This window comes from Alosa alosa, chromosome 17 (assembly GCF_017589495.1).
Source record: "Alosa alosa isolate M-15738 ecotype Scorff River chromosome 17, AALO_Geno_1.1, whole genome shotgun sequence".
NCBI lineage: Eukaryota > Metazoa > Chordata > Actinopteri > Clupeiformes > Clupeidae > Alosa > Alosa alosa.
The window spans coordinates 30,909,396-30,932,349 of NC_063205.1; the positions used below are offsets into that span (position 1 = coordinate 30,909,396).

The 22,954-nt window shown below is 38.7% G+C and overlaps 2 protein-coding genes across 4 annotated transcripts in view; both read left to right on the forward strand.

The window, feature by feature from the left end:
- mettl25 (methyltransferase like 25) overlaps nucleotides 1-19,001 on the forward strand; it is a 44,904-nt gene extending 25,903 nt beyond the window's left edge. The window contains exons 5-12 of the mRNA XM_048268440.1: nucleotides 58-250; nucleotides 9,852-9,946; nucleotides 11,417-11,446; nucleotides 11,731-11,804; nucleotides 16,191-16,284; nucleotides 18,287-18,361; nucleotides 18,458-18,529; nucleotides 18,751-19,001. Coding sequence (XP_048124397.1) covers nucleotides 58-250; nucleotides 9,852-9,946; nucleotides 11,417-11,446; nucleotides 11,731-11,804; nucleotides 16,191-16,284; nucleotides 18,287-18,361; nucleotides 18,458-18,529; nucleotides 18,751-18,852 — 735 coding nt within the window. The 3' untranslated portion in view covers nucleotides 18,853-19,001. The remainder of the gene's footprint in view (nucleotides 1-57; nucleotides 251-9,851; nucleotides 9,947-11,416; nucleotides 11,447-11,730; nucleotides 11,805-16,190; nucleotides 16,285-18,286; nucleotides 18,362-18,457; nucleotides 18,530-18,750) is intronic.
- Nucleotides 19,002-21,895: 2,894 nt separating this feature from the next.
- Nucleotides 21,896-22,954, forward strand: part of LOC125310761 (sodium- and chloride-dependent betaine transporter-like) — a 30,978-nt gene continuing 29,919 nt past the window's right edge. The window contains exons 1-2 of one of the 3 annotated variants that reach the window (XM_048268435.1): nucleotides 21,896-21,952; nucleotides 22,503-22,802. In XM_048268435.1, the coding sequence (XP_048124392.1) occupies nucleotides 22,562-22,802 (241 nt within the window). In that variant the 5' untranslated portion in view covers nucleotides 21,896-21,952; nucleotides 22,503-22,561. Of the gene's footprint in view, nucleotides 21,953-22,474; nucleotides 22,803-22,954 lie in introns of those variants that run through there. The other 2 variants (XM_048268436.1, XM_048268437.1) reach the window with 2 other exon arrangements.

Here is a 22,954-nt window from a genome sequence, read left to right on the forward strand (position 1 = left end):
AATTTAACCTCTTATGTCAACTACTATGTACTAATCACTTTTGTTTTTATAATGTAGGATGCGGTCATGGTTGGGCTACACACATGTGGAGACTTGGCTTCAAGCACACTGCACATGTTTGCAAGCAAACGGGAGCTACGTGCCATTTGCAGTGTGGGGTGTTGCTACCATCTTCTTTCAGAAGAATTTGACCAGAAAAGAGGGCATCACACACCTAGCCTGATTAAAGACCAAATGCAGTCCAGTCCAGGCAAGTGACAATCCCACTCACAAAAAAAATTCTTCTGAAATGTGTTAATTCATTGTTCTGAGGAATGAGGGCTTTCAGGAAGATTTCATACACCACTGTGTCCTGGAGTGTAAACTGGCTGTAACCAGAATAGAAAGAGAACTATACAGTAATTTCCTGTGTATTAGCCGCATTGTGTATAAGCCACAGGACAGTATTTTATGCAAGTTAAAAGAAACAAAACCATATTAATACCATATTGACTGCTCCCTTGTATTAACCTCATGGCTGAAGAAAATTTGCAAAATCAATGTATAAGCCGCGGCTAATAGTTGTGAAATTACGGTACTTGAGAATCTAGGCAAAACATGAATTTTGTCTGGCCCCATTCCAACACTGAGACATGGCAATGAGCACTTTCGTGGCTTTGAAATGTTTGTACTGCAACTAGCCAAGGCTAGGCTACATAAACCATTTTGACATCTTTTGGTCTAAATTTAATATGTTTAAATTGGATGGGGTCCAGGCTTGGAATTTCACCATTCGGTGGGGGGCACAAAGGCCACATGTCGGGGCACCAAGGCCAAAGTTAACTATACAGTAGTAGGCTATAAAAATGATCAAAGTTGTATTTAGCCTATTCACTGCAGTAGACCTGCATCACTGTATGAAACATTACAAAAACATGAAACATGACATATTACATAGAACTGTAAATCATCTGATCATCTAATATTTACAGATATCTATGCTATATATCCTATAACATTTATTTTATATTTGGCCTGTTATGAAATCATGTATTGAACAATTTAAGCATAGCTCAGCTTTAAGAAACTCAAATAGCCTAGATGCATGCTTAGCATTTTGTGATCATTAAGGCTACTTTCACAAACTCTTAGTCAGCTGTCCTCTGATTTACCAATATCTGGGCGATATTTGTAACATTTTATTTTGTATTTGGCCCGTTATGAAATCATGTGGAACAATGTAAACACATTGTAAAACTTAAAGCCCAAATTTGGAGACATCCATGTATGTCGAACTTTACTGCAAATTCAAAACTAGATTACTCTGGAACGGCTAACTGTACAGGGGACTGCTTTACACCTTTGTGTTCGGTAAGGTCTCCTGTTTATTCGGATATATGGTTTGTCATGTGTTAAAAGAAGGGTTCGTAAAGTATTCCACTGAGATGAATGGGTAGGGAGATTATGGGACGCAAAACTTTCAGTAGAATGTATGATTAAATTGAATTATATTATTTACTTTTCTCGCGAACCGTTCAACACAGCAATTATCGGCTAACATCGTTTAAAAGCTGAGAAAAAGCTCTTTCATGTGATACTTGTGATGTCTGTGTGATGAATATTCTACTTTGCGAGTAGTTCAACTGAGAATGGGTGAATTTGGATGCACTTTCTTTCTTGCGCTGTCACTTTCTCCACTGCGTAAAAGACTAAATTAATTTGCGCTGTAAATGCTAAGATTATTTTGACAGGCCACAGGCTAAATAAAAATAGCTATTAGTAGGACGCAAAGCAGAATATTGAAAGAAGGGGGCACCAAGGCCACCGTGGCCTGTAAACCTCTGATTTTCAAAGGGGCCTCACGGCCCATGCAAGGGGCTAAGACGGCCATGGCATTGTGAAATTCCTACCCTGATGGGGTCCATCCTAACAGGAAGGGGAGTTTTCTTAACATTCACCACTCGAGACAAATGAGAGCTTCATAAAGAACTTTGCAGATAAAGTTGCAGATTCTCAATGGCAAATTGAATAGAGTCAGCAATACATTTAGAAATACATTTGGACTTGACAACCATGCAAAGAAGAGACAATATCATTAATATAGATATTGTGATGATAACTGGACCCTTGAGTTGGTTATTAACCAATGATCCAAAAATGATTGATAAACAGGTTAATTTGGAGATTGGACAGTAATCACCTCCCTTTGTGTAAGGAGTCACATGAGCCAATTTCCAGACACTAGGAAATATCCCTATAAAATGGAAAGATTAAAGTGCAATTGGAAAGTTCAGACCCTATTAGTTTTCCACAATTCAGTTATGTTTGGGCAGTCGTGGCCTACTGGTTAGTGCTTCGGAACCGGAGGGTTGCCGGTTTGAACCCCGACCAGTAGGCACGGCTGAAGTGTCCTTGAGCAAGGCACCTAACCCCTCACTGCTCCCTGAGCACCGCTGTTGTTGCAGGCAGCTCACTGCGCCGGGATTAGTTTGTGCTTCACCTCACTGTGTGATCGCTGTGTGTGTTTCACTAATTCACGGATTGGGATAAATAGCCCAGCCAAAAACTCCAATAAAATTTTGATCAACTTTGAGGGACAGCTATGACCATGCAGGATTATCCAGACCAAACGTGACAATTTTGCTACATACTATTCCTATTTATGTACCAGAATGCAAAATTTGAGCCACCTACATGGTTTAGTTCTTGCGCTGTGGGCTTGTGAACTTTGACAAAAAAAAAGAGGCCGAACAAAATTGACACCCCCCTCCCCCTGTAAAACTGGCTGTATCTTGGAAAGTATTGATCTTACATAAGAGTAATTTTACAGTGTGTCTCCTGGGTAACATAGGTACACCTGGTAATTTTTTCAGAATTTTGAGACCTAAGTGCGTGGTCCCTGGTTGAATTGACGTGGAATGACCCTATATGAGCCATTCAAAAAGTTGTACCTTATTGAATTTGTATGTTAATCGTTCAGAAATGGGCTACATATCAGTCAGTCTACATAGGCTAATATGTGTTGGTCTGTTTGTCTGTTGTGGTCAAAAATCTCCAGGCACACTCAGGTGTGAGAAATCACTGCAGGTTTATTTACGATACCGGGAGCAAGTCACTAGCAACAACAAGTTCCAGTAACACTACTCAAAGTTCTCTAGAGCAAGGCCCAAGCTTATACACGTTCGTTACATTGTAGTAATACAAATCACATGAGTACAATGCTCTTTTCCAAAAATCCCTATATATGCAGAAATACAACAATACATGTACACTTCTTGGACATAGCATGTGATCCATACACCATACACAAGTCATGTGGCTCCTCCAAGTTAGTAAGATAATTGGTCAATACAATACATATACATCCTTCAGCATTTTCTTGCCATAGTCTATTTCCTGTCAGGATATTCTTAATATTACTGCCTCAGGTAGAATATCCTTAACTCGTGACAAAAGAGGTCAGATGACCTTTATTGGAAAGTCGGAACATGGAGAGAGCAAATGACAGAGAAAGCAAAGTTGATGCACAGTATTGAATGTATAGAAAAGCATACACATAATATATGAAAATGTATTGTTAATCACCTCTATGTAATACGATTTGTTTAGTAATCCAAAATTTCTACCACACTGTCTCGTGATGGTCTGTGCAGTGGAATAACTTCATGATTGGCCATGATGAGACAGATAGTGTTTATGCAATCACTATTTGAGTATGTATTCTTTTTGCTGTACAATTAACAACATAACGTGTGGTCTGGCACATGATCCAAAAATCGCTATCTTACACCCTCTAAAAAGCATTACGCCACTGACCAAGAAAAACCTGGTCTATAGTGAAAGGCGCATATAATGTGCGCTGAAGATGCACTGTGAAGAGATGTAAGCAGCAACTCCTCTGCAGGATAAATATCATTAGGATTTTTATTCAGTCATTCAAACAATATTGGATTACAGTGTTGCTTTTTTCAGACTATGTTTTCGATGGTAACCCTTTGTCAGTCAATAGTGAAAGTAATTAACCGTGTAGAACTGTTTTGACCATGAGACCACGGTGAAGTTAGTTTCACTTTGCCTATGAGTTCAAATAATAGGTGGGTGGAGATGCATGTAGGCTATACTCACAAACCGGTTTTAGTAAAGCAAGGTTTAGTGGAATCTCACATACAGCCTACAGCAATTTACATACAGCCTCACGTGCAAGCAGATTCCTTCAAATGCACCGCTGACTACCAAAATACTGACGTGCTGTTTGAAGTTGCGCTGCTTGCTGTTAAAGGAAAGACCGATGTCATTCTCATTGGTTTAAAGGATGTTACACCCAAAACATACCCATGACTGATTTTAAGAAACATAAGTACAACCCTTTTGCGCCCGGTGTTTGATCACAAAATCGTGCCATTAAATTAGTGAATGTGGACTGCCCACACCTTTAATGTCTATAAACTCTGACCATCCATTTCTGATCGCCAAAATAGGGCCCAAGATCACTTTCTTCTAGTAATCCGTGACCTAAACCAAATTCTTCTGACCTGGAAAGATTGATAGTTTCGATGTTTGCCTTACTTTCATCGCCACTTTGACCATTCATGAGATAAGATTTGCTCCGTATGTGTGTGTTTGCCTACAAGGTGACATCATGTTGAATCAACTTTGTGCGTGCTCAGCTGATGTGGGCGGTGCTTAATTATATTGACAGGAAAAAACAACCAATCACAAAGAAAAGTGATTGGCTATAATGTTTAGTCCACATCAACGGGACAGACCAACCTAGCCAACCTTGACCATGCCTAGGCTGGTATTTTGGGTATTGGATATTTCAATGTGGTAATATGGTGGCAGCATGGAGGGGAGTGTCTCCAGGACGCTGGTTTCACTGTTAAGCCTTCATGAGGTATCGTGGGCCTAACTTAACGAAACATCGTGAATGAGGGTGCCCACTTAATAACCCCAATGACATGCCGCATACTATATACTGCTGTTGGATGGGCCATTTGTCTTGTGTTTGTGACCATTTGTTGGCGGATTTGTGGGTAGCGTGCTTTTTAAAGTTAATTTGAGGAGGGGCTTCTGAATGTGTTTCTACCTTGGATTTTGGCACAAGGGATTTTAACATCTAATTATGACCGCCGCAAGAGCTTAAGCGGGGCGGTCATATAGGTTTAGTTTTTTTTTTTTTTTTTCGCATGTCCAAATTTCCGTCAATGATTCCCCGGACACTGAAAGACCGGGGTAGACAAAACTTGGTGGGCATGTAACCCCATATGGATAGCATGGAACCATCGTTTTTCGTTTTGATCTGTAGCCCCCACGCTGGACTGCACCCCCCGAAAGGAGGGTAGGGCAGACACAGTTTTCTGTGAATATCTCGAGAACCGTAAGGTTTAGGAGGACCATTATTTTTTTGTATGTTGATCTCAAGGGGCCATGTCAACGCATTCCATAACCACTCATTTCATGTATAGCCACCTAGTTAAACACAAAAAGTAAAAATGAGGTGGTGTAATTGAAGGTATCTGTGACCTAACATAGTCAAAACTGCAATCTAAATTGGAAGTGTAGGATCATTATGACACCCTCTGTATGCACGCCAAGTTTTGTGGAATTCCGTTCATGGGGGGCCACACAATAAATTAATTTATGTTACTATACACCAACTGGCCTGTAGGTGGCCGGAGACAGTTTTCTGTGAATATCTCTAGAACCGTAGGGCCTAGGAGGTCCACCTTTTTTGTATGTTGGTCTTAAGGGGCATGTCAACCCATCCCATTACCACTTATTTCATGTATAGCCACCTAGTTAAAAATTAAAAAGCATAAAATTAGGTGTTTTCATCTCAATATCTCTGGCTGACAAGGTCAAAACTGCACAAAATTAAAAGTGTAGGATCATTATGACACCCTCTGAATGCATGCCAAGTTTTGTGTACTTTCGTTCATGGGGGCCTTACAATAAAATAATTTATGTGTACATTTAGTGACGTACACCAACAAGGATTCCCGGACACTGAAAGACCGGGTACACAAAACTTGGTGAGCATGTACCCCACATGGATAGCATGGAACCGGCATTTTTCGTTTTCATCTGCAGCCCCCGCTGGACTGGACCCCCGAAAGGAGGGTAGGGCGACACAGTTCTCTGTGAATCTTTTATGGTATGTTGGTCTCAAGGGCCCACATAAACCTGGCTCATAATCACTCATTTGTGATTTGCCCCCGGTAAAAAAATGAAAATCAGTAGGATTAAAAGAAAGCCAAAATAAATATTCATCATCATCATCATCATGGCTGCATTTTCAGTATTGGCTAGAAGTAGTCGCTTGTCCACTAGATGGCGATCGTTGCAGTGAGACGTAATTTTGTTGGAAGTTAAAAGGGGTTGGAAAAAACAATGGACGCCCATACAAGGACTGTAATTTACCGCAGCTTAACATCTAATAAGGATAGGACGATGTTCACATGAAGTGTAATTCCCATTTCTTCTTGAAGCCGAAATAAATCTGAGGATGTTTATCGGACATGCTTGGTTTTACTGCAGGCAATGTTAATCTTGTAATATCAATAAGGACCTAGGTAATGTTACCGTTAAGCGTTGGTTGAGTGATGGAGGCATTTGATTTATTGCATTTGTAGAAAACTATAAATGTGGTTATACCAAGCAAATGTATAGCAGCACTGTTTGTATCTTTCGACTGTCATTTATTGCACGCGGCTACAAAAATCATTCTGTGCAATGGAAGATTTACCAACGCTATACCCGGTCTGATACAGTTTTGCCTATGCATGCGTGAGACTGAGGCTTCTGTTTATTTTGTTTTAAGTGCGTGCAGGGTGTGAGAGGGGAATCGATGTGCTTTGATTACAGCTTGGTAGTTGTAGTCTGTGAAATTAAAAAGCACGCGGTGTGTGAAGTATCCAAACAATGACACCTTCATTTCATTATGGCTGCTTTAGCAACACACCTTAAGCTACTGTGTAGTGGGTCCCATTTAGAAGTGGCTACTTCATTCGCTTTCCTTGATTCATGGAGCTGCGTGAATGTTATTACAACTTTTCGCCAATGATATGACAATTTAAGTCCGCTTGATACTGTAAGGCGAAGCCATTGAGATTTTATTTGTGTCGCTAGCATAGCCTATTGACAATTTATGTTGTCAATAGGCCTACCTTATAATCCTACCTGTAGCTTAGGGAAGCTAACAACTTTCTATTAGGATCTAGTTTGTTAGTTACCGCTTTGTCATAACTCCCTGATGCATTTTGCATTTAGAATAGCCAGAGCGTGTATATCTCAATCGGAAAATTAAACAATATCGGTGCCTATGGACTAGGCTGGGTGAACCCAGCCTGATCTGCCCGCTATTTATTTTTTGATTTCTTAAAAGATTGAGCTTGGTCTGATGAAAGCCAGACTAGCCATGGACCTCAGTTAAACAATGCAAGGGAACATGAATCAGCCTATATTTGCACTAACAATAACGGACAAAAGCTCTTCAACGCTGGCCCGCTAAAATGTGTATGAACAGTCTAGCCGACGCATTTCATCAAGGCCCATTTGGACATGTCAGTTATTTGCACCACTGGTTAGATGTAAAACAGCACTTCGTTTCAGACTAGGCTACTGTTACTTAATTTGTGCATTAACAATAACGTTTCAGACTACTGTTACTTAATTTGTGCATTGACAATAAAGTATTACATGAACTAAAGATGACTAAAATCTTATGTAGAAGAAGAAACATTCACAAAAAATCCATCCATCCAAAAATGACCTTTGTTTTTGATAGCTGTTGAAAACGGCATGGAACTGACAGAGATGTTTTTGTTTATAAATACATAAAAATAAATAAATAAATAACATTATGCTGATACCTTTTGCTTTTCCCAAATACAATGTAGCCTACAGGTGTAAGTGACCTTTCATCAATCCAGTTGCAATGGATGAACTGTGATGAACTGCCCTACTTGTGATTGTTTAGAGATTTTAAAGGTTTTATAACAATTCTACATCTTCTTTGGCTATTCTACAATCTATTCACCTTTTCAGCACAAGTAGGCTACTTTCTGTGCAGCATTACACACACACTCAGGCATGCCAAACAAGCATACACAAAAGTTTCAAGAGTGGGGATGGAGTAAAATATGGAGACAAATTGAAGTGTGATTTATTTTCGCGGAATGGATGTACAGGACTGAGCGGCGGTCATATTTTGTACCGCTATGCGGTACATCTAGTCCTGTGTATTATATAATGTAAAGTAAGCTTGTCAAAAGCATATTTTGCTTTCTAGAGGTATATTTTGTCATCATAAATACCGCAACCAATATTTGAATGGTACGTCACCAAAGGGTTAATGATTATCATTTGTACAGAATGGATAGAAGAGGTGGGAGTAGTGCTGGGCGGTATACCGGTTCACACCGTATACCGGTGTATATTTTCGTTATGATATGAATTTTTAATATACCGCCATATCGGTGTATTTGATTACAATAACGCTTGGAACGCCATACCGCGACAGTGTTTCAGACAGGATTTTCTTCACACGCACGCATGGTGCCAATGCGAGGCATAGTGAGGGTGAACACAAAACACCTTAAGTTTTTCCCCTGAAGTATGACCCTTAAGGCTTAATTTCTTCTTAGGTAGGGGGTTTATTTAAGGGTGTTGCACAGAATACCTTCAATTGTTTCTTTAGTTAAGAAAAACATGTTAAGGGATACTGCATTGAAAGGGATTTACCGTCACGAAAATTCTATTGAGATTGTTTAACAGCTGTAACTAGCTGGCTAGTAGGTGATGTTAGTTAGCAACCCACCGAAGTTTAATGTTCTTATCATTCATCTCACCTTAAGAATATTCGCTGAAATTATCCAGGTAGCAAGTAAAGCATGTTATAGACATGCACTGAGCAATACTAGCTGGCTAGTTAAAAATGATCCTGACTGTCATCAGTGAACCAAAACTATTTAACGATGTTTTGCCTAGCGAACCGAACCGAAGCTCATGGCAGGCTAACAAGACATCCACATCCACATGAAGTTAACGTTAGCCTACCACTAACGTCATGTAAACCACACAATAACAATAAGGCATGTTTCTGATAGGCCTATTTGACAGAGTAAGCATATTAGCAGAGAGGTTTTATTTTAAATTGTATAATTTTCAAAAAAGTATAATTATTGCAAGTTGCACTACTTTTTGTATTGGTTTTATACAAAATGTTTGTGAAATTTGCACAGTAAAAGTTCTGTATTTTGACTGCAATTGTCTTTGCATTCTGATTAGATTCTTCATTAGAATCATGAGTGGCTCTTTGTAAACAGCATCATTTTCTGGGGCCATGCAAAACTGCATTACCACTAGTCAGTGTGGAGTTATTCTACATCATGACCGTAAAATAGACCATCCTTACTCAATGTAGGCCTACTGCAGCAATTCCTCTCCCAACTTGTAGAAAATGCTGTGAACATCTGATTATACATGGAAAAAAAAATACCGTCATATACCGTGAAACCGTAAGAATTTTGAAAAATACCGTGATATACATTTTTGGTCATACCGCCCAGCACTAGGTGGGAGGTAGGGGATGTGGAGTAGTTGTGTATGTGAAATCTTTCCAGTCACAGTCTTAAATTCTATTTCCAAAATGCGTTCAGCCCATTGCTCTGAAGATTAAATTGGGCTCTAATAATTCAATTATAGTGGTGGGGGCCTGTAGAGGCCAGACCACATAGGCCTAAAATTTCTGGGCCTTTTCCATTTTTATTCATTTGAAATTGCAAACGTATGTAAAAAAGTAACCTTGCTGAAATGATTAACTGGAAACTACAGTGTTTGCTTACAGTGTTTCCTTTTCCCTGCTGGTATAGTGGTGGTGACTGAAGTTTGTGGTTTTCCCATGAGCCAGTATCTAAGGGATCAGAATTACTTCTGTGGCCGAAATGCCAGGATGTCTGCATGCCTGGTGGGTCCTGCTCAGTTATTATACTTAGAATATTGTGATCACTAGGATTAATATAGAACCCATGGGTCAGATGATCTCATGCATTTTGTTTCAAGTTGTAGGTGTGAGAAGAGTAATTTCCTCCTGGAAAGGCATTGGTGTACAAAATTAGTGTTCTCTCCCTCTTTTATTTACCTAAGCACTCACTTAACCATGTGCTGCAGGTCTTTCATTTTAGTGCATCTACAAGAATATTCATGTATCTTGCCATTACAATGCCTATAAAAAGTATTCACCCCCTTGGATATTTTCCTCTTTTATTGCTGTTGTGGTTATGGTATTTAGTAGACACTTTTGTCCAGTGACATACATATAAAAACAATACAAAGTTAAATTTTAACATTAAACAGTTTAACAAGTTGGTAAGACTACATTAAAGGAGAATTCTGGTGTGATATTGACCTAAAGTGTGTTGAAACATGATACCGAGTGTGAGTGTATGCCTCATAGCTCATCTCGGCTTGTCCTCTGCACTCAGAAATCTGGCGCTAGTTAGCCGATGCTACCAACAGTTTTTCGATGGGGGTGCCTCGGGCATCGGCCTAGCCATGCAAATAAATAATTGTTTTACACCATTTACGAGGCTCAAAGTAGCTCCACACTTCATTGGTAGACTTCCAAGGGCCTTGACATTTAAAACGATACATTGAGAACATTGAAAAAGCACTGGTAGTTTATTTACAAGACAATTTATACAGACAGTACCTTCAGAAAGTTTACCGTTTGCCGCCATCTTGAATTCAGTCACGATAAGTCGAGCGACGAGTACGAATGAACAGGTATGATAAGGGATCAGATATCAGATTCCATGGAATTCTGTGGAAATGCATGGATTCAGCAACTGGAATCCATGCATTCCCACAGAATTAATTTTGGAATCTGATCCCTTATCATACATGTTCATTCGTAGTCATCGCTCGAAAATACATTGTTTTGTCACGTAAGAACTCTGTTCATATAGTACAGACCTAATGACATTTTGAGCCTGTTAAGAGGCAAAAAAGGCACGTTTTGATGATGCCCCCAGATCTAGCATTGTAGGTTAACGGGAGTACTGGCCATTAGCTGCAGCTACACCAGTTCGGTAGCACTGATTTTGGTTGCTATTTTTCCTATCGACAGTACTCGGTGACGTCTAGCGATCCAGATCTATTTAAAAATTGGCCGGATTTTTCCTTTAATGCTCTTCATTCCCACTTATATGTTAAACTGCATAATTGTTCCACCATTTGCTTTGACTGTTTATAATTTACTACAATGAAATAAAGCTTCTTAAAGTGTGGCTTGGAAATCCAAATACTCTATATACAGTACAATACAGCACAATTTGATTACAATATGCCATTATTGAGATTGTTTTGTACATTATGCATTATTCTTCATTCATTTTTATTCCTGCATCATAATTTTCATCGTTTCTATTCTTCTAAGGCCTTGGAGAGAGTGACAGTTGGTGGTGGGGTAAGTCATACTGAAGGGGATTTTCAATTCTTACTGATATTATATTCCTTGATATGATGAAGCATAACTAATAGAAAATGTTAAATCATTCATCTGAGGCATACGTTGAAAAATATAAGGCTACATCAAAATATGGTATTTCATTGCGTTTTCACTAGAGAAAAAATGGGAAATATGCTATTTGCTCACAACCACAGCTCTACAGTGGCACTGAAATCAACTTATAACATTACTGCCATTTTGGGGATGTCTGGTTTAACACTGACTGGCTTTCTGCTCGTCAGCTTCCAGTGGAGTCACTGTTCTACCGTGCAGTTCTACACGTCATCCTTCAGGATCACTTTGGTGCACACAAGAGGTATGAATGACAAGAGTTGACAAAATTGTCAAACATATTTGACAGTATAGTTTTAAGCTTAAAGCATATCTACCCTGTGACTGTAGGATATACACAACTTAAGTATATGAAATGCTAGCTGGGTTGAGGGTGGATAGTAAAGAAACTAGATGTAACTTGGGGTAATGAAATCCTGGAATCATGACATTAAAGGGGAATTCCGGTGTGATATAGACCTAAAGTGTGTTGAAACATGATACCAAGTGTGAACGTGTGTGTCTCATAGCTCATCTGAGCTTGTCCCCTGCACTCAGAAATCTGGCGCTATTTAGCCGATGCTACCAACACTTTTTCGATGGGGGTGCCTCGGGCATCAGCCTAGCCATGCAAATAAATCACTTTTTAACACCATTTACGAGGCTCAAAGTAGCTCCATACTTCATTGGTAGACTTCCGAGGGCCTTGACATTTAAGGCGAGACACTACAGGTGAATAGGGTACAATTTTTAACAAGCAGATATCACTATGAAACTTCCCCAGTTGATTACTTACATTAATATGAGAAAAAATGTATTACAAGTTTGCTGTAATTTAACATGCAAATTAGGCATTATCTAATTAAATATCGCTTTTGCATAATGCTTTAACCTAAAAACCTGAGCATTGGATACAGCCAGGTTCAAAATTATGTTTTCATTGTGTTCAGATATTAGATGGGGAAACATTTACAGAGGGATTTATGAATATCTACTTTTGTTATCCTGTAAATCAGAAAATTATGTCACTAGCCCTAAAAAAATCGATGTTTTCCATGTTTTTAGGCATAAAATGTCATGTAAGTCAGGCTAGGAATAATATATCAACAAACCCCTGTGTAGAAATCTTCGACATATAGTTAGGCATAAGTCTAGAAAGTTTGGTGTATGTACGTGCTTCTGAAGTGGAGTTTTTGAGCTCAGAGTGTGAGAGGAAACTCATTTTGAGAAAACAGCCTTCAAAGACAGCCAATGAGATTCCGTTCTCAGCCTAGACTCTCCTTTGAACTTTCGCGATTGGTTGCTGATACAAAGGAAGTGTCCATATATGGATCACATAGCGTGATACAGGAAAAACAGAGCTTTCCAACGGTAGTACACATGATATGTTTTGGTCCACGGTCACGGGAGTGCATGCAAGGTTAGAATGCTAACTTTTGCTGAATTTAGGAGAAATAAGGCGCGAGTAGACACAATATAATGAAATAAACACCTAAATGTGTAAATCTGACTTTTTTGTTGTAGTAGTGTGATAGGATACATGCTAAGGTAACATACTAGCTCAAAATCTCGAAATTGACCAGTGCATGAAAAAACTATGTTGTTTTCACCTGCCGTGTCTCGCCTTAAAACGAGATATTGAGAACTTTGAAAAAGCACTGGTCGTTTATTTACAAGACGATTTATACAGACAGTACCTTTAGGAAGTTTAACATTCGCCGCCATCTTGAATTTAGTCCGCGATCCAAATTCGAGGCAAACGAAGTGGTTTATGAACAGGTATGATAAGGGATCAGATTCCGTGGAAATGCATGGATTCCAGTTGCTTCCAGTAGCAGCAACTGGAATCCATGCATTTCCACGGAATTATTTTTGGAATCTGATCCCTTATCATACCTGTTCATTCGCAGAAATCGGCCGACGAATTTATCGTGACTAAATTCAAGAGGGCGGTGAACAGTAAAATTTCTTGAAGGTACTGTCTGTATAAATCAAGGGGGCAGGCGAACGTTCGGAGAGCGTAGACACTATGGCGGATCTGAGGCTAAATAGTAGACCAGTTCACCTAGCCATCCCCATTGAACCCCATTCAATTTTGGCGCCACTTTGACATCAAATAACATTACAGCTGAAGTGTTTTAAGCCTTTATATGAACTTTTTCTATTTTCGGAGTAATACAACATTGTGTGATTGGCGTCATAACCTCGTAACTGACTTACCGGCTGAGTAATAAACTTTTTTCCGAAATCAATGCTAAAGTGACGTAATAAGCATACAACCAGAGCAGGGTGAAAGCGTCGCACAGGAGCAAAATAACCGTATTCTCTGGATAAGAACGAAAGCATCGGAGCACAACATTTCAGCGAAGTTTTGATGGATTGACAGTAGCCTAGGCTATGAATGTGGCGAGTGCTGTTTATATTAAATCACATTTATCTACGAACAACTAGGACATTTAGAACATTAATGTAGACATGGTGGTAACAAAGTAAGTGGCTACATACCCAATCTCTCGGTGCAGCTATCACAAGAGTTACACGAGTCAGACTACGTGCCTATGTTACATTTACGTCCCCTGAGCCTGCGCAGAAAGCCTCGTCGACCAACAGGAAACGGTTGAAATTTGCTTCACCCACCTCGATTGACGTCTACGTGATGACTCTGTCCATATCTTTTACTGTCTATAGTATAAATTGTCTTGTAAATAAACTACCAGTGCTTTTTCAAAGTTCTCAATGTCTCGTTTTAAATGTCAAGGCCCTGTGAAGTCTACCAATGAAGTGTGGAGCTACTTTGAGCTGTAGACGGTAATGTTTCATGTAGGGTTCATGTCAGTTAATATGAATTAACATTTAAAAACATGTTCAATTATATTTTTTTACATATATAAGTCGCACCTGGCTATAAGTCGCAGGACCAGCCAAACTATGAAAAAAAGTGTGACTTGTAGTCCGGAAAATACGGTACATTGACTTATTGTTTTCATAGCAGCATGCAGTGACTGCTTATTTAAAATATAAATGAACCTAGATACATTATTTCATTGTAGTGAGCAGGGTAGAGCACACTAATTTATTCAAATGTCTCTCTACCGAAGTACCTGTGGCTTAATTTGCGTAGAGAAAGCACCCGTTTGATAAAATGAGCCAGTAGTGGATAAATTACTTTTAAGAAATAATCTGTAGCCTAGGGTAGGCTACTGCAAAAAACATTGGGTTCACAGTGACGAGAATCAGCCAACCACTCAGTCTCAAACCGAACCGAATGACCAGTTGAATGTTAATTCTCTACAAAGCAAGTAGTTCAAGATTGTGCTAAGAAATCATTCTGATTTTGATAATGTACTTAAATTGGCAAGTGAGAAAGTCCATTTCTCTAGAAAGAGACTGAAGCTGTAGCTACAGCATGTTGATTGGCATGTTTTAATTATGCAAAGACACGTTCAAGGAGTTCAGATAGAGCCTGTATCAGGACCACATTTAGTTCAATGTGTTATATGTACCATTTTTGGGAGCCTCCTGTACTTAAATGGCCAGTATTCATTTATTCATTGAAGCCTCTATGTTAAAAGGCTTGTGGCGATGCGCAATCTGCTATAGGTGCCAAAAATATGTTTGGTACTGCCAATTTGTTTTGTTTTGCCATGATTCATGTGTACAATAAACAATGCACTCTGTGAGAAAAAAAATTGTGGCAGAGAATCGTGATATCAAGTCTAAGCTAACAAATCATGATTCATATTTTTCCCTGAATCGTGCAGGCCAATTGCAAGCTACCCCACTGTAGTACAGTACATAGGCCTGCTGTAGAAACCAGACCTTATTAGGCATAAAGCGATTTTTCTGAATATATAAAGTATACATACTAAGATACCAAAACCATACCATTACCGTGGCCCAAAAAACGTGATGCATACCGAAGCGTAGGTACACTGTACCGTTGCATCCCTACTATTCACTAACATGTGATCATGTGATATGGATCAAAATTATGGGTTTGTTTCATTCAAGAGCATGACAACAGTGAAAATACAGAAAACCATTCACAACGTAGATGGCAGTTAAACAAAGAAAGCTTAGATAACCAAATAAAGCCAATAAACCATGAGATGAACAAGAGAAAAAGATGGGAGAGCGCTGCAGTGGGTCACTAGTGAATGAAAATGTTTCAGGTGCTCTTCAAGGGAAGTGGGCAGAAAGAGTTGAAACAGATGAAGGTAGATCCCGAGGCACTCTGCTGATAAAAAATGTCATTTATTGAGCGGACACTGACGCACCGACGCGTTTCGACTCACAGAGTCTTTGTTAGGCTAACCCTAACCCAGAACAAGTTGGATGGCAGATCAACCAGATAAACCATAAATGCATCAAATGTAAAGAAATCAAAACAAAGCCAAGAGAGAGGAGAGGAGACAAAGGGTGTGTGTGTGTGTGTGTGTGTGTGTGTGTGTGTGTGTGAAGGAAGAGGGAGAAAGAGATTCCAGATTAAATAGGGTTTTCAAGAAATGATGTCTTCAAGAAATGTTTAAAAAAAATATATCTTCTATCTGAAATATCATTTGGTAATTTGGCTACAGTTACCTTAGGTACAGGTTTCAATTGTAAATGAGTCTATGTTTCTCTGAACTTTCTGTGTTTATGGATGTAACAGTGAGAAGCGTGTGGGCAACGTTTATTCCAAAGCTTCCTCTTTTGTGGACTACATCAGGAGAGCCCTCAGGAAGCTTGAGCTGGATGAGTCAAAGGTTAGCAATGCTGGAAATATATGAATAAAAATGTTTTTTGTTTGTAGTGCATGCTCTACCAAAGTCGGCACATTTCATCTAATTTTGTTCAACATTATTCTTAAGTTAAAGAATAAATTAAATTAAAATAAATAAATGCTTAACCCTTAGAACCTGATTGACGCAAAGTGCGTCAAAAAACACACCCTTTCTTCTCTGTTACATTGCTCCGGAACTTTTCATCGCAGCGAGATGAAACCTTTATTGCACGACAGAGCAGAAGTGGGGCTTTCCAGCGAGCCTACTCACTTGTCTGTACGATCAAGTATGAAAATTAAAAAAATCATGAAATTAAATCAAATTGCATCATATTTACAGTCTATACTTCTCTGCATTCACCTGCGCAGCCATTACTCTCGTTTGAATTACTCGCGAACCTGTGATCGCATAGATATGCCACGCATGTCAGATGAAAGAGGAGACACAGAGCTATTATTTGATACCCAGTGCATCCTTCTGGGTTATAAAACAGACAAAACCAAAGCTGACAGCAAAATAATAACTTCATATAGCCTGGGTTATAAAACAGATGAAGTACCCCAAAATAATAATTTCATATAGTTTTTTTGTCTGTTTTGTGGCAAAGCATGTTTATAATCCAACTATTGTGTGTTTCTCTATGGCAAAGAACGTTCATAATCCGGTTTTGAGATCCTAGCAAATTCCTGCATGGTATCCAATTCAAGGCTCACATTGCATCCCAATTTGTTCGACAAAGGAACACCGTTTTTGCCTTTACTTTGCTCATGGAAATGCAGTAAAAAGTTGTAGAGAGTCATTATGAGTGCACACACAGGCTAACACGTAAACTCGGGTCAAGTAAGGTCAGATCAGTTCGTGTCACAGATATGGAGTGCAGAAAGGTCATTTTTAATCACTAAATAAAAAAATGGCATTTATTTCTGTAAGGCCCACACCGCATATGTCTGTAAATTGCTCAGCCCCAGAGAATCCTCCACCATGGCAATGATATCGCCAGATTCAGGACAGTCTGCCCTACACACACATGAAAGGCAAGTCGAGCTGCCAGCTTGCAGTGGTGAGATACATGTCAAAATATAAGAATTTTTATAATACACTTTTTATATTTTTATTATTTAAAACTCAAAATGAAATCAATGCAAGTATTAATACATGAAATTGTGGGAGATTTGGGTAGCCTAAAAAACCAATATATAGCATGTGTGTATGGCACTTACTTACTTACTTCTAACTAAAGGTAGTGAAAATGCCCTTAAAACAGTCTAGGGTTCTAAGGGTTAATGGGCAAGTTGAAAGTCTACCACTCTTCCTCCACCTATGGGCTTTCTAGGCTCTGTTCTGTCCAAGGAAACAGTAGAGGATACTCCACTGGTGGGACTGCATACTACAAGAGGAGTAACCAATGTTACAACCAGTGCAACCAGTGACACATAGAATGCATCTGAAAACGTTCTATCCAAGCTCTAACATCCATCCAACATCCATCTTAGTCTCAAGAGACTGGACACTGGGCATAGAAGGCCTGTGTTCTCATTTTCTCCCTGAGAGTGATTAGTTGGAACCTCTGCTCAGTACTGTAGGTGTTATCTAGTCTCCATGAATTTTTACCATATACTCACATCACCAAAATGTCCAGAGGGTTGAATAAATGTGAATGCAATTATAAATACAGCTCATTTAATGTGAGATCTCAATACTAGAACATCGATGTCCCAGGTTGGTGGGGCTAAAGGAAGTATTACTTTGACATTCATTACAGACATAAGAAGTGACCCTCTCTCACACACACACACAGATACCCTTTACCCTTAGTTTTGCGCGTTCATGTGAGAGGAAGGGTTATCCCAATTCTCTGTTGGATCAAGGGGTAGGGGTAAGGGTAAGGAGTAGATACCCCTTAAAAGTGAGAATTTCCGCGAACGTATTTGAAATGAAGGGGTAACAGAAATACCCTTACACTCTTTTTTATTTATGTATGCAGCTCTCCGATGGAGACATTCAGGAATATCATGATCAATATAAACACAGGATATGTGAGATGTTGGCTTTCAACAGGGTAAGTTGATTAGTTGTTCTCTTAACGAGTTGGATTATAATGTAATAATATTGTGAGAATGTGCTAGATTTTTTATAACAATGTTGTATTCTGCAGCTGAAGGTGACATTGGCCCCCTGTATTGAAGGTCTTATTCTCCTTGACCGGCTATGCTACTTGAAAGAGCAGGTAGAACTGACAGTTTACCCAAGTTGTGTTCATGAGTTTGTTATTAAAATGTTTTATTGTAATTGAATGTGATATAGCTTCACTATAATCTGAAAGGGGGTTCTATGATTCTATTCAACCTGTTTTTTACTTTTTTATTTTATTTTTGTGTGCATAATTAAGTATGAAGAATGGATATGATTAAAGTCAAGTGTCCCTGACAACCTCCCTTTCTTTTGTAGGAGAATGTTTCCTTCTGTGCCCTGGTGCAACTTTTTGATCCACTCAAGTCACCAAGATGTTATGGACTGGTTGCACTAAAGACTGACATCAAGTCTTTATGACATATAGGTCTAAGTTATTACATACCTAATAAGTTGTATGTAATGCTTTAACTGGCAGGCATGTTGCCTCAACTGGACTAATGAACGTTATATATATTCATCAGCTCTTTGATTAAGTTTTAAAAAATAGTTATATTATTTCCATTGTTGCTGCTATTGTTTTGTATATTTTATCTTTTAAAATATTGTTATTTCTTCTTGAAATAAATTAAGAGAAAAATATTCAATCTTTTTTGTAACATATCGTATGTGCTAATGGTATTTGCATTTTGCATACAAGGAATGTAATTCACATCAAAGTACACTGGTGCCGTTTGTCATTTACAGATACACAAAAAAGTTGGTATCATCTTGTGAGTGTGACCAGAAAATCTTTAGATAGGCTGTGGTTTGATCTGTTGGGAATGTGTACATACCCAGTTATACATCCATCTACTCACCAGGGACAAGCACGGTCATTCACTCATTAAACCACCACCAAAACTCAATTTGTGAAAAAAGTGGGTGATTTGAGGGAAAGATTTGTGAATGAAGTGTTATTTGTTATTGGTTAAAATGGTTGGAGCAATGCAGTAATTACTATTTCAGATTTGACTGTAGCCATTTATGGTTATGGTATTTTGTAGACACTTTTTCCAAAGAGACTCGCAGTGAATTACAAAAGGTTGTTCCACCGCGCTTCTGAAGTCACGTCTGGTGCTTCACGGCGGGATCAATCATGTGGAGAGGGAGAAAGTTCACCGGAGCACACAGACATGGCTTTTATGTTTATTTTATTGTAGTGCTCAGCTATTATAGTGACAGACTAGACAGACTTAATAATTGAAATTAAAGTTGAAAAAAACAATATCAATAACAATATTAAATATCAATAATGAAAAAGGTGTTGGAAAAAATATTTTTGTTTTATCTTGCTCTATTAGGCTGTAGTTAGTATGACAAATCAATGATTATTTTTCCCAATGACCCCCTACCACCACCCACATTTGTTTTTTATGAGCCTCTACCACGGTTGAGGCGCCGTTTTTGGTAAATGTCAGTTACCAGACTTTGCCATGGGTTTGTTGTGTTTTACTGAAAGAAAAGAGATATTTTTTCCAAAAACTGCCTTTTATTGGAAAGGAGAATGAGAGAGTATTTCAATCCAACAGTTACAATATTTCATTGTAATAGGAACATACACATGGTGAAAAAATATTCAAAACCACATGTAAAAATCAGAAAGTGCCAACACCCCCCTTCCACACACCATTGCCATTGTGAATGAATGTGTTATTGGACTTCATTTGAACATAAAGAAAAAAGGTTTTACCTTTGAAAACCTTTGAAATAGATGTGATTCCACAAAATATGGCTTAAATCGCATATGATCAATTCTAAAACGGTGTATGCTTAGAAAGTGTGGCCTTTGACATTACAGGGATACTGAGCAAATTATTTGTGCCTAACATGTAGTAGGCTACTCAAGTGGAATATATGGCTCTATATGGTTGAATTCATAACAGTTAGATTTTTGGTAAGATATGATGTGCTCTACCAAAGAAATGGTAAGAAATGTGCTCTACCAAACGGTTGAGCGGTCAGTTAAAGGGTTGGTTGAACCATAAGCATACACACTGTAAGAGAATTAAGTAATTAAATGCAGGCTGGATGGGTGAGACTAAACCCTTATTAAAACGATGAACCACTGAGGAGAAAAGTCTTGTTGTGCTTGATCTCGAACTCATTTTGCGCCGTAGTCGTATCGGCCGAATGTGGACAGTGTTTTGCATTATAATGGGAATTCCTATAAGTAAGTAGCATGTGAGCTGTGGTGGTACATTAGTTCAGTGCCACAGTGCAACTAAGTAAAGTTATTGCACTGTTCACTTTTGTACTACCACCATTACACACACTTCATAGCACCTTAACATGGTCAATGCGTCACGTGGTCAGTCCATACCTTTGTAATCAATTCACATGCTCCTTAATTTTATACATTTCTGTGAGTGATTTTTTTATGTATGTGAGATATGTGTGTAGTGTGTTTTTGTGTTGTGGTTGTATAAGCCAGTGTTTTTCAACCTTCTTTGTGCCACGGCACACTTTTGACACTTAAAATGTCCCACGGCACACTAACATCCTGTGTGAAGAAAAAATATACCATAGCCATATATACCATTCAAATAATACACAGATATGGCCTTATTATGGCTTCTATGCAAGACCTGCTCAATAAAACAAGCGCCCTCTGTTTCATTTGTAGGTGACTATATCTAATCTAATTGTTGTTATGAATTGGATATGTGATTATTCTGTGAATACTGGATATGGGGCCCCCTTTGTACAATGCCTGCATACCACAAATAGTGCAATCATACGATCAATGAGAGCATGTGGTTATAAATTCTTTGATGTAACAGTTGCTTTTCTGGACCAGTGAGTGACATTTGGGTAATTTTCTGCGGCACACCTGATGATCTCTCACAGTGGCCGACACAGTGGTTGAAAAACACTGGTATAAGCTACTGGATGCCTACAATTTCCCTCAGGATAAGTAACCTATCTCTCTATCTATCTATATCTATCACAGTGTGGAGAGTTTTCTGAATGTAGCTATTAGATCTCAACCAGATGTAACACTAGATCTAAGTATTTAAACAACAACTAATAGGCCTACAGTATAGCCTATTATTAACAAATAGTTATAATGGAAATATGACTTCATTTAGAAATGGTAATCACATTATGTATTAAGTATGAAAATTCAAGAGGTGGGTTTCTGATGCCTTTAGTAGGTAGCCTAAAGATATTAAAAAGGTTAGCTGTTTTCATGAATTGTAGGGCCTATTAAATTGGCTGTGTTAGCTAGACAAATAACAAAGCATTGTAACAATCTAACAATCATGGAAAAACACCACTTTTCTCATATATTTTGCATCAAATTGGGGTTATTTAGCCTATTTGAATCGGAATCTGTTCCGTTTTCATCAGTGTGTGTGTGTCAAGTAGGCTACCACCACTTGGGTCTTTTTTTCAACCCTCAGTAAATCTTGCGAAAGAAGGGCACCACCCCTTGCTTGAAATTTAGTTTGAGACAATTCAGACAAGGACTTGGAGGGTAGGTTACTTCTTCAAATTACCTTTTACAGTTCCATATGCGTGGTGGGGGCATAGGAAAATAAACAAAATAAGACAATCGCATGGGGCGCGCTTATATGTGCAAAATGTTAATCAAAACAAAGACCCTAAATGAAATAACTGTTTTTGAGGGGCGATTTATAGCCTAACACATCATGGGAACGACTAGCCTAATCTGTGATCAAACTTCTGCATTTCTTGCCAGTGTCTTTGTTGTGGTCCTAGTCATCATATGGTAGTTTACAGAAACTACTGATAATCAAATAATTCTGTGGTAGATTATATGTCTTCAGTGCCACCATCTGCTATATCAGAGGTTCCTTGGCGTTAAGCTATTTACTGTTAACAGTGCATTCGCACTGAATTAGCCTACCCAGCATTGGTGCGTAATGTTTAAATGTAGAATCTGGCCGTTTTGATGTTGTGTAATGAAATTTGCACGAGATGCCGATCAGCAAACATGTGCAAAAAGTTTAAAGTTATGTGTTTTTTCTGTAACTTAAAACCTGTTTGCATGATTCATTGGCCAGGAATTGTTATAGTTTACTGTATGCGTTTTTGGAATTTGGAAGTGATTTAAACCACAAACATGATCAATGGAGAAGGGATTCAACAGGAAGAGAGGGAGGAGCCCATGAATACATTGCACACAGGAGCCTCTTTTGGGGGGATGATAAACTCTGACATCTCGAAGAGTGTCCGTTGCAGCACACAGCAGCCCAGGGGCAAATGGGCTAACAAGTCTGAGTTTCTGTTTGCCATGGCTGGGGAGATAATTGGGTTGGGCAATGTATGGCGCTTCCCATACCTCTGTTATAAAAATGGCGGAGGTAAGAAGATTATCAATGTCCCAACTGCCAAGAAAGCTCTCAAATTGCATGCATAGGCCTACTTCAGCTAAACATGGTCATTACATATACAGGCTATGGAACTAGCATGTCTGTATTTCACAAATGTTCTATTTCTCATATTTCTCTCTCTC